Here is a 13,528-nt window from a genome sequence, read left to right as displayed (position 1 = left end):
TGGAATCTAAAATGGGTTCTTAATCTGTACTCTTAACCTATGAGCATAATTTGAGCTCTCTTTTCCCAGGAGTATATTTCAAGTATTTGATGATACCAGTTAGTTACCACCACAAATATATGTTCTATTACTTTTAAGCAAAAAAAAAAAAAAAAAAAAAGAATCCTTCTTATTTGTTGCTTAAATATGCTAGATAAAACCAAACATTTTACCAGCCACAAACTTGGGTAGAAATACCTCAACTAAACTAGTTTAACTTTATCAGTAGGATCTGCCATTTAATAGTGGGCAAAATCCACCTGTTAAACAAAAGTTAAATTCTAGCCTGAGTCTTAAGGAAGCCAGTTGGAAGTCATATTTTCTATAACCTTCATTCAGATATTACATGGCCTTAACACTTGAGGCAATTCCATGAGAATTGAGAATAGCTTTGAGACTATAAGTCAAATATCTACAAAAGCTTCAGCTGTGATTGTTGTCATGATAATAAAACTGTCTGACATGATAGTGTGGCAAGTTAATATGGGGAAAACTAAGACATTGCTTTCTTTTTATTAGTGCAATCCCAGATCTCCACTATTACAGTTGCAACCTTCAATACCACATTGGCATCATTCAACGTAGGCTATGCAGACTTTTTCAGTGAGCATATGAGGAAGCTCTGCAACCAGGTGCCTATCCCAGAGATGCCACATGAACCCTTGGCATGTGCAAACCTGCCTCGAAGCCTCACAGACTCCTGCATAAACTACAGCTACTTAGAGGACACGGAACATATCGATGGGACCAATAACTTTGTCCACAAGAATGGCATGCTTGATCTTTCTGTAAGAAGAAAGAATTTTTCTTACCAAAGCTTGGAAGATAATGGCTCTTTGATCCAGTTTTTATAAGGCTGGGTAAAATGGGTATATAGATTCTTAGAAATGTTGAATCTTAAAATGAAAAAGCCACCCATATACAAAATTTCACAAATATGTCAACCATCATAGATGTATCTTTCCCCCTTTTTTCCAAGAATTACATTAGGTGTGATCTGATCTCAGAATATTTTTATAATCCAAAAGAATTAGTGAATCCTGAATATGTATATATAAATATACATAAATGTGTGTGTGCTAAGTCCTTTATAAAAAGTTCTCAGTTTATTTTCTTTTATTATATAAGCAACATGATTCCAAACCTCCCACATAGCAAGGGAAAATGAATAGAAGTCCATTAAAAGATTTAAACTTGCATTCTCAGGAATGCCTGTCTTGATTATAGTTATTACCAAATGAAAGGGTTGTTATATTTTACAATTATATTTCACAAAATGTTTTATTTCACATTAGGGAACTGGATCAGCAAATAATTTAAAATATTAAAATCAATGAAAGGACATAATTTAAACATGCAAATATTTTGCATTTAAAATTGAAGTGTAAATAATGATACAATTGTGAATACATAAATGTTCCTCTATTATGGAGATATGGAAATTATTGTTCTTTATCCACTATTGACATAAAGTGAAAGGCAGAGGATTAAAGCACTTTGGTGTAAAAAATCAGTTGAGCAAGTTTCCATTTGGACAAAAAATGTCTGCCCCATTAATCACTGTTTTTCAGTACCCCTATTAACTGTCTATATGATGGCAAGTTTTGGAATACTTAATGTGAGATAATACAGACATTTTTTTCACACAGACATTTTTAATTCTTTGGGTGACTTATACGTTACGTTAAACACGTACACAAGGTCCCAATACAATGTAGATAGGAACATCTGAGAATTAACTGAATTATTTATGCTTAAGTGCTTAGAACAGCCTAAAGGAAATGATTAAACAGAATAAGCAAATCTGTGTACGAAGGTGTAGGTAGCTCATGTAAATTAATCATCCTCTGTTTATCTTTGTCTTCCCCCCAGGTTGTTCTGAAGGCTGTTTATCTTGTCCTTAACCATGACATCAGTTCTCGTATCTGTGATGTGGCACTAAACATTGTGGAATGCTTGCTTCAGCTTGGTGTGGTGCCTTGTGTAGAAAAGAACAGAAAGAAGAGTGAAAACAAGGAAAATGAGGCTATGGAAAAAAGAGCAAGTGAGGGAACTTTCCAGTTCAAAGGAGTATCTGGAAGTTCACCCTGTGGATTCGGGGGCCCTTCGGTTAGTGGAGCTGGAGATGGTGGAGGAGAAGAAGGAGGAGGTGGAGGCGGAAGAGGTGATGGAGGTGATGGAGGTGATGGAGGAGGAGGTGGAGGAGGTGGAGGTGGACCTTATGAGAAGAATGAGAAGAACCAAGAGAAGGTATGTGTTCTGTGTTCTCATGAAATGTTGCCCCTAATTTCTTTCCAGTGCCTGCTTGCCAGCAATTAGTTGACTCAATCACAATTAGTCACTAAAACAAGAAAGTCACTAAAACTAGAAATCTCTTCATTGAGTTTTCACCAGGCATTAGTAGAAACAGTTACACGAAACTGTATTCTAAGTTCAAAAACTGTATTGTCAATTCAAAGACCAATTCAAGCAGTGTTAGAGCTAATTCCCTGGTCATGTCATTTCTGCAAGAGAGTATCTACATTACCATAATTCTCAGTCTGCCACCAACGATTGTCTCTTTCTAGTTTTTCAGGGTCTGACCTAATTGAGCAATGTTTTCTTCTCAGACTACCATAGCAAAATATCACAGATTGGGCAGATTAAACAAAAGAAGTTTACTTCTCATACTTCTGGAGGCTAGGAACTCCAAGATGAAGGTGCTAACAAGGTTTCTGAAGTTTTTTTTCTTGGATTGTAAGTGGTTGCTGTCTTGTTATGTGCTCACATAGCCCCCTTTTACTGTATTCTCTCTCTCTTACACACACACACACACACACACCCCACCCACAGACAGAGAGCGAGAGTGACTCCTCTGTTGTCTCTTTTTATAGGGCACTGATCTTGGGGTGCCTAGATGGTTCAGGCAGTTGAGTGGGCAACTTCATTTCAGCTCAGGTCATGATTCCAGGGTTGTAGGATTGAGCCTTATGTCAGACTCTGTGCTGAGCATGGAGCCTGCTTGGGATTCTCTCTCTCTCTCTCTCTCTCTCTCTCTCTCTCTCTCTCTCTCTCTCTCCCCCGGCCCCTCTCCCCTGCTCAAGTGCTCTCTCTCTCTCTATCAAAAGTTTTTTTTAAATAAAAAAAAATAAGGGCACTTATCAGACCAGGGCCCCACTCTCATGATGTCCACATCTAATCCTAATTACCTCCCGAAGGCCATAATCAAATACCATCCCATTGGGAGACAGGGTTTCAACACATGAATTTGGGGGAAACATAAGCAGTATCATCTTTCCTCATAATGGTGTTTCTTCTCCTGATCTAAGGAACACATTTTGGGGCAGCCAGTTTCCATCATGGTTGAGAAAGAAAGGGAAGAATTTTGTTCAGTTAATTGGTTGGTTTGTTGCTGTTGGTTTGAAAGACTAGCCTTGGTACTCTCATGTTTTACATCTTATGTTTTTAGCTTTCTTATTATTGATTATCCCTGAATTTAATTCCCTTTGCTCTGGCAACACCTCCTTTATGATCTCTGCACTTAATGCCAAGAATTGGTTTTCTCCTTTAATTTGGGTTTTAAATAAGAATTACCATAGCTTAAAATCACATAACTTACACCGATTCCAGTATGAGGTTTTTGTTGGAAAATGCTGTTAACAAATTGAAATCAACAAGACATTTGAATCTCTAACAGGTCACGATGTACATAGCAGGTTGTGTTTACAGGTGTAAGATGACATTGTTCGGAGTTCTACCATCTACACATTATCTAAACTATGAATTGTCCGTTTTTTTTCTTACAGTGTGCCAGGTTTTTATGTCTGAAAAGATGTTGCTGTGCTCCTTCCTCTTTTACAGTTTCTTCTCCATCTCTTTCTAATCCTACTTGGTACATTTTTAATGTGTATTTATCATGTGTGTTTCTGCATCTCATTATCTACTCCTATATTCCCAATATTCTGGGTCTCTGATCCAAATATTCTTTCCCAATATTTGGGTTCCTGAATCATTTCTTTAAGATTTTCTTCTTCTACCCTAATCGTAAATATGTGTTTTCCAATTCTAATAGCATCTTCCAGTACTTAAGGTTCTCAGTTTCTTACCTACTCATACATCACTGAGGACAATCCAAAGATCCTCATATCTTACTTTTACTAAACTTCTATGTTTTACCTATCAATCTAAGCTGGTACTCAAAGAGATAACAGATGGTGTTATGTTCATTACAATATTCAAGGGAAAATAGAAAACAATAAAAGGGAGTTGTGAAATTTTGATAGACTTTTATTAGTAAAGCTTAGATAGTCCAACTAAATTGAAGAAGGCTTTGTTATGTATCCTAAGAATTTCTGAATTTCATTATTAGTATTATATTTTTGTTTTTACTTCTAAAATTATATCCAATTAGTATCTTCATCTGATTTCTTATTATAGACCTGAAATTCTCTTGCCAATTTAAATCTAGTTATTATACTAGATACTAAATAATATAAATATTATTTCGACTTAAGTTATCACTCTTGATTAGATGGGATTTTTTGAAGTTAGATTATGTGGGCTCAAACAGCCACCAAAATATCAATGTTTTGTGGTTATGCAAAATAATATTCTTTATAGTAGAAAGAATTTATAAAATAAAACTTAATTATAGGTCAAGTGCATATATTTGTGATTCACAGAGGTCTGTTCTTCCCCAAATCCCTGTTATTTTTGGTGAAATCAGAATTTATCTAGTCTTGTACCCTAGTAATACCAGAAACATGGGGAATTGATTAATTCAGAAAGGAAGATCTAATTTCTATTTCTATATTTGCTACTAATACTGAGAGCCTGAAATGTATCTGTCCTGATTTCTGCCTATAGCTTGAAACATCTTTCTGAATGTCTGCTATAAGAGGAATCTAAATCCTAAGGACATCTGAAGGTCCAAAGAAAATCAAACCTGAATAGATACTTAAAAAGAGCTTTTGGAGCTAGAGATTTTTTTTAAGGAACATATAGTAATCTAAAAATGTATGTAAACCAATCTTCCAAATCAGGCCCTACCCAGGGTGAACTTTTCTGAGGCCAAGAGGGACTGAAATCCAGTGTAAGCTCTGCTCACTGAGCTCTTCACTCAAGGGCTGTATCTACTAAAAGGGCTCATCTTTTTCTGATTCACTTACCCAGAGGAATGCCTTTTCTAATTTGCACAAAGTTGTCTCAGAGGAAAGCAGTATCCCACACCTACAAATGATAAACATTTCTGTGCTATTATTGTGTGTCTTACATATTTTGACTCATGTTAGCCTCACAGCTGTATGATATAGGTATTATTATGATTCCCATTTTGTAGGGCTCAGAGTGGTTAAGTAGCTGGCCCAAGGTTATGGAGCTAAGATTTGAAGCGAAACTAAAACATTTCTGAATGTCATATATATATATATATATATATATATATATATATATATATATATACATATACATATATATATATATATACATACATATGTATAATATATATATTATGTAAATAAATGTTTACTGATAAGTCCAAGTCTTCCATTTGCAACCACCTGATCTATAGAATTCCCAGGAAACACACTAAGATATAGAGATGTGTGTACGGGAAGTTTCCTGGGATGTCTTCACAGGATCAACATCTATGAAGTGTGAAATAAGCAGGATGAGGTAGAGGGAAAAGCTGAACTGTAATATAGTTGTAACAGAGAACTCAGCCCATCACACAGGAAACTCTCACCAAGGACGGCTCTCCAAAGCTATCTCCAGATGGAGTAAGGGAGCCCACCTTTATACACCCCCATCCACCCACCCACCTTCATTATGCCTTTGACCAGCCATTAGAAGCAGGCTGCTACCAGGAAGAGTTTAAGTGAGGCAACTCTCTTTAGCTAAGAGCAATGTCTGGAGAAGAGCTCAGTGGAGAGCTGTCAGCCATTAACAGGCTCAAAGAATAAATATTCATTCCTGCAGAGGGCATCTCAGTACCACATCCACTACCTGAGCCTGTAGATTGAAAAAGAAGACCAACTGCATAACTTTAGGGAAGGAGAGTCTACCCTACCCAAATTATGGAATATGATGTCTGGATAACTCCACCTCTTTCACATCCTACCCACATTTGAGTACTTTCAACGTGTGACCCCAGCGTTTACATACCAGTCTGATCCACAATCAGAAAAGCCCTTCATAATTTACAGAGCAATGCTTATCCATTATCCATTATTTCCTTTGTTCTGCACAGTAAATTGATGAAATAGAAAGGAAAACTATTAGAAACCTTAGGGCTCTTTGGAAATAATCCACAGAAGTCCATTTTTTCTAGAAGCTATGTGCTCCACTAACAACAGGAATTAAATGGGCAAAAGAGAGGATGATGACAGTTATTATTCACCTCAGGAGGGCTTCCTATTTACCTTTGAAGGAAGAAACAAGCTGAATGTTGACAAATTTTGTATTCTCACTTTGCTTAGGCATGAGTATTACAATATAGTGAACATATTATTTTAGAAAATCCCTTAAAAATGCCAGAAGTTGCCATGTGATCTCAAAGCTCCAGACTTTGATCAGTTCCAGAAATTTAACAAGAATTCTTGCCTGGTGGTACTATCAGAAGCCTACTGAAGAGGGTAGCTTCTGGGAAAATCTTTTTGTCTTTATCACTGATAGTCCCCTTTGTCTCTCTCTAGGTGGTTCTGATAGTCTGCCAAGGATACAGAAAGCATGTTTTCTAATCAAGAGGTCTACATTCATATCCTTTAGCACTAGAGGGTGATCAAAATGCACAGACATTTTCCTTTCTCTTAAATCATATTCTGAATTTTACAAAGATTAACTTGCTTGGTGAGCTCTTGACAATTCTGTCTTTCAAGTTGCACATGCTCACCATAAAACATATAAAATTTGGTTTAATCACAAAATGGAATCTCAGTACCAAAAGGGCTTAGTGAGTAGGTGAACAGACGTCTTTTTTCTTGTTTGTGGGTGCTAGGATGAAAGTACACCTGTAAGCAACCATAGGCTTGCTCTGACCATGCTCATCAAAATAGTGAAGTCTTTGGGATGTGCCTATGGTTGCGGAGAAGGACATCGAGGGCTCTCTGGAGATCGTCTGAGACACCAGGTATTCCGGGAGAATGTAAGAGAATTAAAGTAGATTCCATTTCCTCTCCCTCTTCCCTCTCTCCAATTTAGGAATGAGTCCTTTGACAATGAGGGTCAGTGTTCCCTGAAAAATATTATATTTCACAGGGGTGATTAATGCTGATTTGGATTGGGAAGATTCCCACAACATATCTCAAGACCTCTAAAACCCAGGCCTGGTAAAGCTTAATTGGGAAAACACTTCTGCCTTCTGCCTAGGGCAGGCCAACTCCCAGTTGGTGAAAGGGTGTATCACTGGAAAGTATGAATTAGAGTCTGAAAGACCTGTGCAAAGATAAATACATTCAGCAAGTCTCTGATGGTCTGTGACAAATGACTTTTTAATCATCTGCCTGGGTACTATAGAAACATATTTTATATTAAAGAAAGGGGTCAAAGTTTAGGATTTAGTTTGTTATTCCTATATAGATAGGGAAAATGGCCCTTATTGGGACAAAACAGGACTATAAAAGTAGCCAGTCATGTTCTGGCTGCTTTGTTTCAGAATGAACCTTGACTCCTAAGTATTTAAGATCATGTCCCTTTGAACTGTGTGAAACTTGAAACTCTGCGCTTGGGCTTGCAAAGCATAATGCTGTCATGGAACATGGTCTTATTCCAGCTCATTTTCATTTGCTTCAGCTGATTGCGACTTTTCCCTTGACTCTTGAGCAATAACCCACCTCCATAGCAAGTCCAACATGGGACATTTGCCTCATGCATATGTTTGAATTGAAACCATAAGAAAATACCAGAAGAAAATAAGACTTTTATGTAAATTTGAGTCCAGGAAACCCTTTGGCATATTTTGGCAGAGTTTTAAGATCATGTCAAAATCTAATGCCAGCCCATTTTTTCTTGGTATTAGTTTTTGTCATGAAATGTTCACACAGTATTAGCATGCTGGGTATCTTTCTTAACATGTCATCCACCTATCTATCCATTCATCCATCCTTGTCTGTTTCTTTTATGTTCTATTACGTTGTTTTATGTTAACTTATTATATTATATTCACGGTAATTAACTTCTAAATTATGAAACTTGGCAACTTTGACCAAGATCTAGATTTTGAGGTCCAAAATTTAAAAATCAAAATAATAATTAGTAAGGCAATAGAAAGCTGACATTGCCCCCATCTTTGCACATGCATAAGTGATTTTTAATGTGTGGTTTTTAGTTCTATCGCAGTATGAATAAGTGCCTTCAAGGCTAAAACATTAACACTCCTCATACAGAAGACCAGTTCCATGAAACGAAACACTAAAAAATAGTAAGTGTCATGCTTGACTTGGAGGTATTAAACTGGCTCTGATGCCACAACCTGTCTTTCTAGACTTGAAGAAAATAGGAATAGTTGGATCAGAAGCCGCTTGAGAGACCATTGTTGCTGCTCAGTCTACCATGCTTCCCTCACCGAGACTCCTGAACATTTCCTGTCAGGATGTCTAGACAGTTTTTTACCTGCCTTCTCAGCTTTGCTGACTTACATGGCAAATCTTCCATTATCTTGTAGCCCAGCTTAATACTCATTATAGGGATTATATTTGCCTAATTTTGCTCAGCAAACACATTGTCCAAGATATACAAATCTGAGAAATTATCCCTGGGAAAGTCTAATTAATTCAAGAATCTAGGTCTTTACAAATTTCTAAGGCATTGAATTTTCAGAGGTTGCTTAACTTTTAAGATGTTAAGAATATTTCTTACTTCTACCAGATCAGGGCCTCTATACTTAAAAAAAATTTTTTTTAATATTTATTTATTTCTGAGAGAGAGAGAGACAGAGACAGAGCATGAGCAGGGGAGGGGCAGAGAGAGAGGGAGACACAAAATCCAAAGCAGTCTCCAGGCTCTGAGCTGTCAGACACGGGACTGACACGGGACTCGAACTCATGAACCGTGAGATCATGACCTGAGCGAAAGTCGGACGCTCAACTGACCGAGACACCCAGGTGCCCAAGGGCCTCTATACTTCTTAGAAAGAAAGAGAGAAAGAGAGAGAAAAAGAGAGAAAGAAAGAGAAAAAAAGAAAGAAAGAGAAAATTACTATAATGATATTCATCAAAATGCCTAATAATTCCAGCATGTGTCTTTTAGATTAACCATTCATTGGTTGTCCCAAAATATTGAAAGGGAATTCACTCTGACAGTTTTATATCTCTTGGAGAAGAGATTCTTGAATATTCATTCAAAATCAAAATACTTAAGGTTTTGATTCCTGATTCTTGCTTAAACTTCTCATTGAACTCATTTAGACATTCTAATGGCCTCTAAACAGTACATCTGAAACTATGCTGTCATTGGAGTATTTTGTAGAGAAGACAGGATAATTTGTGCTTCGGGGCTTTCCAACCCAGGATTTTAAAGTGCTTCATATGTGTTGCAATCAAGATCTTCACATATTTTTTATGGGGTAAAAATTAAATACTACTTCATAAGGGAAATATTTTATGTAAATGCTTTGAAAACATAATTTTTCAGCAAGCAGCAGTTATTTTATAAGAAGAAAAAATGAATTTGCCTGAGAACCAGCAAACAGCAATATCTCTGGAATAAAAACACCTAATTTCTCAATATTCTAGGACCTAATAAAGGCAAAATGAAAACAATTACCAGTCCACCTGACTTTGTGATATAGCCAGAGAGATTACCACAAGGTCATACCAAGTTTATTGCTAATTCAGCCTTTTATACTCTTTCTTTCCCTCTCAAATTTTTCCAGAAGCTTTCTCTGGGCCTTGTTTTGTTAAAATAGTGATGTAACTTAAATTTTCTTCTGGGAATCCATTAAGGGCCCATCTTATGTGTTTAAATTCTTAGGGACTGCTTTCTCTAATCTTACTTCCATGATTGTGCCTGGTTGTCCAAAGTTCTCCGTCCTCAATTAAGGTGGTTAACTTGGACAAAGTCCTTGACTTCTGTGAGCCTCAATTTCCTCCACTGTAATATGGGGATACTCATCAAATCACAGAGGTGTGAAAGTCAAATGTTATACAGTTATAAGCAAGAAACATGTTTTAAACAGCAAAGCACCACCCAAATGTGATTTTTCTCTCCATGATAGGACAAGGCTGGGAGGCTTCTAATGACCCTCGATACTATCAGGGCATTCTGTCTGTGGCCTTCTACAGCCAATGGCTGTGACGTTACTTGCTCTAATGGAGAGATTATTCCCGTTCTCTTTGTCAGATGGCAGAATCATTTACTGTATTGTCTGAAATATAGTTGTGAATAGCAGGGTCTAGCCAGTGGTCACTTGGTTGTCATGTCTATAAAGCCAATTTCTGTTTAAATATCAAACTTTCACATTGAAATACAGACACATAAACAAACTAGATGTGCCTTTATTTTATGCCTCCTTCATGCTTGAAGGGTCCTCCCTTCCTGGCCATATATGAGAACACTGGATACCCACTTCATATATCCCTCTCACCCACTCCATTAAATCTACTTAAGTCCAAAATAGCTTAACATGGGAGTGGCACCCTTCCTCCCACTGCACAAAGCTTTGAGGTTTTCTAAACCTGGATAACCAATTCTATAAGCTGCCTAATTTTTATACTTGGAGCATTTTTCATTGAGATCTTAAAATCGTGATCTTGGCAAAAAGACTGAATTCCTCTGGCACCAGCATTAGACGTTAGCCTTGGGTTTTACTTGGAGCAGCCCTTCTAAAAGTAAAGTCCCTCATACTGCTCAGCTTAGTCTCTGCCCCTTCCTTGCTCAGACAAGGGGGGCTTGCAGGGTTGGCTGGCACCAGCCAGCAGGGATGGACAGAAGCCTTTGCCTTCCGCAGGCTTCTGTCTCAGACTAATGGTATCCCCAGCTTAAGCTGGTACCTGTGACTTCTTCACTTTTCTTCCTTCATTACAGGCCCAGAACTGCCTCACTAAGCTATACAAGCTAGATAAGATGCAATTCCGACAAACCATGAGGGACTATGTGAACAAGGACTCTCTCAATAATGTAGTGGACTTCTTGCATGCTTTGCTAGGATTTTGTATGGAGCCAGTCACTGACAGTAAGTAAAGCTGTGCCATGTTCCAGGAGAGATCACTATGAGGTGAAGCAGGTAGTGTTTCTGAGGTACCCTGAATATGTGGGGATAGACTTTAGAGGAAAAGGTGTGTGTGTGTGTGTGTGTGTGTGTGTGTGTGTGTGTGTGTGTGTGTGTGAGAGAGAGAGAGAGAGAGAGAGAGAGAGAGAGTAATAGAGTATAAGCAAGAGAAGCTTGCACATTATCTTTGGTGACACATTTTGGGGGGTTTCTAAGGAGAACTTAACTCAGCAAAGGGCATTTTGTAAAGCTGTGGCGTCCCCACCATTAGCCCCTCAATCCATACACTATCACTCATGGCACTCCTCTCTTTCTCATACAATTTTCTGTTGTATGACCACTGAGGCAAAATCAGGGATCAAGGGAGTATATTCATTAGTTCAACAAATATGAAATGACTACCTAATATGTGCCAGGAAGAGTGCTTGAAAAATTTTTTTTCACAAGATAAAACAGGAAAGAAAAGATATATAGAAACATAGTAGTAACATAATTTTGATATACTCATATACACATATATACTAAAATATTTTAAATAGGCAAATAGATATATAGATAATCCCACATACCATTTTAGAACTTGGTGTTTTGAGAAAACTCCACTGTAGAAACCTGTGGTATAGGGGGACCAGTGAACATCAATTGCACTCATAATAGACCTAACACCTTCAACATCACTTGGGTGTAAACACAGTAATGAAATGAAAGTGATGTATGAAGACTGAGGTGAGTAAAATACACATTTTAATTAGAGCCTGGGAAGAAATAACTTCTTCATGTGGATGTTTATGGTTTATATAATACATGTGTGATAGTTGATTAATTTATAATGAAGATCTATTTGATGAATTTGGAAGCAGTTTCCCTATCTTTATTGCTTGGCGATCACATTTAAAACAATATTGTTCCTCTATAGAGCCCCTAAAACAATGTACATTATCAGAGTTGTTTTAAGCTGAGCACATTACAAATTTTAGAAAATAATTAAATGAGAAGAGAGATTCCTGAGTACAAACTATTTTCTCTTTTTTAAGCCATTTGAGATAGAAACTACAAGCAAGGACTAAGAGATTTCTTTCTATAATGTAAAGTCTAGGGCTAATCCCCGGCCAGTTGGCACAGACAGTGAGAGGTTATAATAAAGTGACAAATCCCCCGTGGGACTCTTGAGAGACAGAAGTAGCTCCCAGTGAATCAGCCAGCCAAACACACAGGTCCCTATCTGATCAGTGTCAGGGCTACATAAATCCTGACCGTACAGTCCACAGATGGTTCACAGTCATTAAGAATCTTCTGGCAAGTCTCCAGAATAGCTAATGTGTCCCCTAAGAAATGTTTCCTGGATATGTTAAAAAGTGGCATAAAGTGCCATGGGAGGGTGATGGCCTCAGTTCACTGGCATTTCACATTTCAGTGAGTTATAAGGAAGTGGCTCTAAGAGAGGTGGTAGGTTTTCCCTCTTGGTATGGCAAGTCTGTGGAGGCAAGAAGCTGCTAGAAGTTCTATGCAGCTCGTGGCAGCACTCAGTGTCCTTGTTATTGCCAGTGCTAGTGTGAATCCCCCTCAGGGCCCTTTCCCACCTTTTCTTCCCCCTGGCCAGCTCATGGGGTTGGCCCCACCTCACTCCACTTCTGAAAGACTGAACAATTTCCACTGGGAAGCCAGCATTCCTCACCACCAAAAAAGCTGAATCAAATAAATTCTCTCTTCAATGAGGGATTCTTATTTTTTAAGTGATCACCTATTTAAAAACTAGGTCTAAACATCTTTCTTAGGGTCAACAGTTGATTCTCCCTTTTTGCTAAGACTTATCAATATAAACATTCCACAACAGGATGGACTATATCATGGTAAAGACTCTGAGGAAGACTGTGAGTTGTTTATCTCCAAGTCTCCAAGGTGTATCTTTAGTCCGTTTCTGAATTTTGTGTAGCCCTTCACTAATTCCTGGGTGCCAAATACTTCGTTACTTCTTTAACCTGTGTAGCTTAATGAAAACATTGCCTTGAATTAGTGCCTTTGCATTCCAGACAAGGCTGGGTTTGGAAATAACTTCACCACGGTGGACAACAAATCCACAGCCCAAAACGTGGAAGGCATCATCGTCAGCGCCATGTTTAAATCTCTTATCACCCGTTGCGCTTCAACTACACATGAATTGCACAGCCCTGAGAATCTGGTGAGAAGTTCACCTCTTCCTCCCACAGGAGTTCTTGGTCTCTGCTCTAAGAAATGTTCTCAGTCATGGCCATGAGATAGACAAGTTAAAGTCTAAAAGTCTTCACCTTAAAGTTAAAAATCTCTATT

At 37.8% G+C, this 13,528-nt stretch overlaps 1 protein-coding gene across 3 annotated transcripts in view; it reads left to right on the top strand.

The window, feature by feature from the left end:
* UNC80 (unc-80 homolog, NALCN channel complex subunit) overlaps positions 1-13,528 on the top strand; it is a 222,632-nt gene that overhangs the window by 48,567 nt on the left and 160,537 nt on the right. For 2 of the 3 annotated variants that reach the window (XM_047085055.1, XM_047085056.1), the window contains exons 12-16: positions 559-827; positions 1,912-2,289; positions 7,013-7,159; positions 11,038-11,185; positions 13,252-13,400. In XM_047085055.1, the coding sequence (XP_046941011.1) occupies positions 559-827; positions 1,912-2,289; positions 7,013-7,159; positions 11,038-11,185; positions 13,252-13,400 (1,091 nt within the window). The remainder of the gene's footprint in view (positions 1-558; positions 828-1,911; positions 2,290-7,012; positions 7,160-11,037; positions 11,186-13,251; positions 13,401-13,528) is intronic. The other variant, XM_047085057.1, reaches the window with a different exon arrangement.

This window comes from Lynx rufus, unplaced genomic scaffold, assembly GCF_022079265.1.
Source record: "Lynx rufus isolate CCGP_SWC_20201006 ecotype Redwood Valley unplaced genomic scaffold, mLynRuf1.p SCAF_2, whole genome shotgun sequence".
Taxonomy (NCBI): domain Eukaryota; kingdom Metazoa; phylum Chordata; class Mammalia; order Carnivora; family Felidae; genus Lynx; species Lynx rufus.
Note: the sequence above shows the minus strand (reverse complement) of the source record. Positions and strands in the feature narration are given on the sequence as shown.